Here is a 6,345-nt window from a genome sequence, read left to right on the forward strand (position 1 = left end):
TTGCAATGCACACTTTTAAAACATACGTTGGCTGTAATGCAATTGCATCGCTAATGCTTTAAGCGCTGTTTTGAAGATGTGATTTTTCTATAACGCAGGGTTGGATAAGAACATAACTATTGCGTTATGAAAGAACTGACTGTATACAAATGAATGACTGATAGTTAGGAATTATTACTATTCCTAGAAAGGCCTGTCTAAGGGCTGATTGCATTTACATTGAAATTTATCATCCAGAATAGATAGGCCACAATGAGATCTTCAAATATTTCTGCATGGGAATTAGGATTTCTTAACTACAGGTATTGATAGAGAAAAAAAACTTAAATCAGAACATAGTTTTGCAAAGAAGTGGATTGAAACCCTCCCCTCCCGTTATACCATCCATTCCCATGATCCCTTACACAATCCATATCAATTCTCCCAGAATCCACCACTAGTAAACTTCAGGAGCCATGTTGAGATGAAATAAAATAAAGGTCTAAAAAATTTATATGACCTTCACTACCTTAAAAAACCTCATATGTGAAAGCCTATTTTTAATCTCATTTGGTTAATCTCTAATAAAAATTAACGTTTATTCATAACTCCACAAAACCAGCTAATTTTTAAAATCAATGTCAACAAATAGCTCTGTAATTGTTTCAAGAGTTTTTTAACTCTTGCTGGAAACCTTTTTTATTTTTTGAAGGGCATGGTATTTAAATAATTTTACATCATTACAGTTAATCAGGCTTTATCTGTCCTTTAAGAGTCTTTCTATATAGCTATTCCAAAATCACAGAATCAGAATCCCTACAGTGTGTAAACAGGCCTTTTGGCCAAACACCAAACTTCCGCAGAGTATCCCACCCAGACCCAACTCCCTACCCCTTCCCTGTAACCCAGCATTTCCCATTGCTTATGCACCTAATCTATATATCCCTGAACACTATGAGCAATTTAGCATGTCCAATCCAGCTAACCTGCACATCTTTGGACTGTGGGAGGAAACTGGAACACCTGGCAAAAACCCATACAGACACGGAGAGAATGTGCAAACTCCACACAGACAGTTGCCCAAGAGTAGAATTGAACTGGGTCTTGGCACTGTGAGGCAGCATTGCTAACCACTGAGCTACCATGCCTATAAATTCATGACTTCAGCACTGCTACAGCAAAAATGAGGACATTTGCACTGAGTTCAGGGGGTCTAGCTGAATTTGGATTTCCCTGATCCCTTTCTCCGACCAGCAAAAAAATGGGATCTATCAGAAGTGGACTTGAGAACTCCATACTTAGGACCTGCCTTCTGTTTTGGGAGTGCTGCAGAGTCTCCATGATTCCAGATATAAATTGCTGGACTCAAACTTGTAAGAGTCAGTTTGTATTGTGTCACAGGAAAGGGTCAATTACTTCAGAAATCCAAAACAAGGATGTTATTAGTAAAATTAATTTATTTCTACTTCATTGTTTCCAGTTGAAGACCTAAAATACAAGAATTTCTTTCTTGCAAATGAGACTATGAGTACAGAAGCATAGTAGTTACATATTGGAATACTAAACGTTGGCCTGGGCGAATATTGCACAGAACTTTTTTTATCCCCTCAGCAGTTTGAAAATGAACTCTAATTTTAAAAATGTGGAAATAAAATTGTGCTATTAGTGTAAGAACGAATAAACAGAAACCAAACTATTTCACTATTTTTCTGTTAGGAAGAAAATCTTCCTCCTCCCTTGACCTGACTTTCATGTGACTCCAATGCAACACCAAAGAGGTTGATTCTTAATTGTTCTCCAAAGTAGTTGAGCAAGCACTCAACTACATCAAAACTGGCAACTAGAGTTGGGTAATTAATATCCACTTTACCAATGATGCTCGGATCTTGAGAATTAATTAATTTAAAGAAAGGAACAAGGAGTTGCTTGCACTTGATAGGCAGTCCTATCAAGGCAGTCCTAATAAAGGCAGTATACTTGAACGATAAATAGTAATTTTAGACTGTAAGCATATTGCCAACTACTACATTGTGAGCAGAGAGAATGGGGCTATGTTCAATTACTCATATCGTTTGTCGCAGAGTATGTATTAGGATTGCAACCTTCCAGAATCATCCTGGAGTCTTCCCAAAATTTAAGATTTACCTCCAGATAACCAAGGAGAAAAATCATAGGCGCATTATGAAACAAGTTATTTTCTTTCAATATTTTTGCTTATCAGACATAAAGTTGTGATTTCGGAAAGAAAAAAACTAGTTAGACTATTAAGACAAAGAGTCTGTTTGCTTTCCAATTGATATAAAATGGCATTGCACAGTAAAAATGGACATATTAGTTGATCACTGGAGAGCACATGCAATGCATCCAATCTGTGTTTATAATATGGTGTGTATCTATAGAAACCTATTTTTGCATATCTTCCTCTCTAACTAAATAACCAGATTCTATTTTAATGTCTACAGTCACTCACTTGTTCTCATTGAAGCTTCCAATATATTTGAACTGATTTGGCCATGTGTAGGTGCCTGTCCCATGGAATTTGTTGTCTTTAAATTCTCCTTCATATATTGCACCTGATGGATGCTCCAGTTTTCCAGCGCCATTTATCTTTGAGAAAGAAAAACTCTCATTAAGGTAATATACTGTATTAAGCACAATACTGTAAAATTATTACTTTTTTATTGAAGGAACAAAGGAACTGGAGTATATCAGTCTTTGAGCTTGTACCCCTAATCATAACTAGACTATATCTTAACTTCATTGACTTAGCCTGCTTCCTTGCCTAATAACAATTTATCAATTCTAATCTGAAAATTTTCAATTTGCCCAGCCACAACATCTCAATTTGGAAGACTTCCAGGTTTCCAGTATCCTTAGTATGAATAAGTACTTCATGATATTATCAATGAATAAGTTTATTACCTTCTTCAGTCACGTCAAATGCCCTGAACATACAGGGTATCTCGAACTTCACAAACAGGAAAAAAATGAATGATAAAAAATCAGAAAATAAATGAACCAACTTACAAAATAAATTGACCTTTTGGTACAAATTCACAAATTACTTAAATCCTTTGCTTCAGTATATCTCACACCATTACCATGGAAATATGCCAAGATTGTATCGGATATGAAAAAGTAATCTCATATTGGAATCATCTGCCCAAAGTAGGTTCATGGGTAGTTTACAGGCCAGCAGAGTCAGATGACTTTGCCATAATAGTAGGACATGCAGGCAAGATTACGGGGAGACATAAAATGTCCAGAAGACAGTGTGTGGATACAGAAGACATGGGCCCAGTGAATACTTTGTATCAGGCTTCACAATGGAAAAGAATGATGCACGTATAGACATTAAAATAGAGAGGTTTATGGTGAGATGGGAAAGATTTAATAGGGACCCAAGGGACAACTTAGGTTGTGGTGGTGCTTGTATGGAATGAACTGCCAGAGGAAGTGGTGGAGGTTGGTTCAACTACATTTAGTGAACATAGAGGTATAGCTAGTAGGTTTGCAGATTACACCAAAATTGAAAGTGTAGTAGACAGTGAAGACGGTTACCTCAGAGTACAACAGGATCTTGATGAGATAGGCCAATGGGCTGACCAGTGGCAGAAAATGGTTAATTTAGATAAATGCGAGGTGCTGCATTTTGGAAAGGCAAATCAGGGCAGTACTTATACATTTCAATGATAAGGTCCTGGGGAGTGTTGCTGAACAAAGAGACCTTGGAGTGCAGATTCATAGTTCCTTGAAAGTAGTCACAGATAGATAGGATAGTGAAGAAGACGTTTGGTATGCTTTCCTTTATTGGTCAGAGTATTGAGTATAGGAGTTAGGAGGTCATGTTGCGGCTATATCGGACATTGGTTAGGCCACTAACCATTGTGTGCCATTCTGGTCTCCCTCCTCTAGGAAGGATGTTGTGAAACTTGAAAGGATTCAGAAAAGATTTACAAGGATGTTGCCAGGGTTGAAGGATTTGACCTTTTGGGAGAGGCTGAATAGGCTAGGCTGTTTTCCCTGGAGCATCGGAGGCTGAGGTGTGACCTTACAGAGGTTTATAAAATCATGAGGGCCATGAATAGGGTAAATAGACACGGTCTTTTCCCTGGGATGGGGAGTCCAGAACTAGAGGGCATAGGTTTAGAGTGAGAAGGGAAAGATTTAAAACTGATCTAAGGGACATGTGTGTATGGAATGAACTGCCAGAGGAAGTGGTGGATACTGGTACAATTGCAACATTTAAGAGGCATTTGGATGGGTATGTGAATAGGAAGGGTTTGGAGGGATAAGGGCCGGGTGCTGGCAACTGGGACTAGATTAATTTAGAATATCTAGTCAGCAAGGATGAGTTGGACTGCTGTACATCTCCTCTATGACTGTGACATATTGGAAGTTATCACTAGAGAGGAGGTACCAGAAGGTTTGGCAGCCTTAAAAATAGATAAATCAGCAGGAGTAGTTGCAGTTCTGGTCACCACATTATTGAAAGGATATGGTTGCGCTAGATAGGATGCAGAGGAGATTTACTAGGTTGATGCCTGGACTAGAGGCTCTCATTGTTGAGGAAATATTGGATAGGCTGGGTTGTTTCCGAAGGAGCTGCAAAAGTTGAGAGAGGATCTGATGGAGATGGATAGATAGTGAGGAGTATCAATAGGGTGAATAGGAAGGTAATTTCTCCATTAGGAGAGGGGTGAATAATTAACGGGTACAGATTTCAGACAAGTGGTTAAAGGCTAAGAAGAGAGTTGAGGAAAACTTTGTTCACTCTGATGGTGATGGAGTCATGAATTCACTGCTTGAAAGGGTGTTAATATCAGAAATTTCTATCATATTTTAGCAGTATTTAGTCATAGTCACCAAGACTATGGCCCAAGAGTGGGAAAATGTGATTAATGTGGTCAGATCTTTGTTGAACAGCATAGAGTGATGGACCGAATGGTCTTCTTCTGTGCTTTAAACACTTATGATTCATGTATTGTGTTCCAGAAATTTTTCTTTATAAACAGCATAAGCTGCAAATTCACACAAGTACTACTATAAGACCAGAAATTTAACCAATTGTGGAGCACACAACTCCAGATCAGTTCTTAGGTCTGTCAGTCCTGATTAAAATAGAGGTACTTTACAATGCAGCGAAATGTTTATTTACTGTTCCAGATGAGAGTACTATGCATTCCTATTAATTTAGATTAGATTAGATTACTTACAGTGTGGAAATAGGCCCTTCGGCTCAACAAGTCCACACCGACCCTACAAAGAGCAACCCACCCAGACCCATTCCCCTACGTTTACCTCTTATCTAACACTACAGATAGTTTAGCATGGCCAATTCACCTGACCTGCACATCTTTGGACTGTGGGAGGAAACCAGAGCACCCGGAGGAAACCCACGCAGACACGGGGAGAATGTGCAAACTCCACACAAACAGTTGCCCGAGGTAGGAATTGAACCCAGGTCTCCGGCGCTGTGAGGCAGCAGTGCCAATCACTGTGCCACCGTTTAGATTCAATGTTTATTGTATTAAAAGAATCGCTTATCATTCAACAAAGTGAGAGCTCATAACACATTGTGCGTGTAGCATTGGTACAGTCACATTCACATTCCAATCATCAACTTTTCAATCATCTCGATGTGTGAATGTTTTACAAACTGCTTTTGAAAGAGTTTCTCTTTTCAATGACATTGAAAGTTGTTAATATCAACCAAATAATTTGGAATAAAAAACAAACAAGAAATACACAGCATGTCCAGAAGCATTGTGGAAAAAGAAACAAAGTTAAAGGCTCTAAGTCTGTGATGTGAACAGGTCAAAAGATGTGAGACTTGCTGAATATTTCTCGGTTGTATTTCAGGGTTGCTCTGCTGTGCTTTATTGAGCTAATTCCAGACTTACCGTCAAATTTATTTCACTTTTTTTTCCCAATTGCTGCACGCATAATTAGAACATAGAACATAGAAAAATACAGCGCAGTACAGGCCCTTTGGCCCTTGATGTTGCGCCGATCCAAGCCCACCTAATCTACACTTGCCCACTATCCTCCATATGCCTATCCAATGCCCGTTTAAATGCCCATAAAGAGGGAGAGTCCACCACTGCTACTGGCAGGGCATTCCATGAACTCACGACTCGCTGAGTAAAGAACCTACCCCTAACATCTGTCCTATACCTACCACCCCTTAATTTAAAGCTATGCCCCCTCGTAATAGCTGACTCCATACGTGGAAAAAGGTTCTCATGGTCAACCCTATCTAAACCCCTATAGTTTAGACTCACCGGCCTATGTTACTAGGGTTATCCCTACTCCCCTTCTTGAACAAGGGAACCACATTTGCTATCCTCCAGTCTTCTGGCACTA

General features: G+C 39.1%; 1 protein-coding gene across 2 annotated transcripts in view; it reads right to left on the reverse strand.

Annotated features, from left to right (window-relative positions):
* Window positions 1–6,345, reverse strand: part of morn2 (MORN repeat containing 2) — a 41,691-nt gene that overhangs the window by 4,610 nt on the left and 30,736 nt on the right. For both annotated transcript variants that reach the window (XM_043696401.1, XM_043696400.1), the window contains one exon: window positions 2,450–2,586. In XM_043696401.1, coding sequence (XP_043552336.1) covers window positions 2,450–2,586 — 137 coding nt within the window. The remainder of the gene's footprint in view (window positions 1–2,449; window positions 2,587–6,345) is intronic.

The sequence above is a fragment of the Chiloscyllium plagiosum genome, chromosome 9 (genome assembly GCF_004010195.1).
Source record: "Chiloscyllium plagiosum isolate BGI_BamShark_2017 chromosome 9, ASM401019v2, whole genome shotgun sequence".
NCBI classification, from domain to species: domain Eukaryota; kingdom Metazoa; phylum Chordata; class Chondrichthyes; order Orectolobiformes; family Hemiscylliidae; genus Chiloscyllium; species Chiloscyllium plagiosum.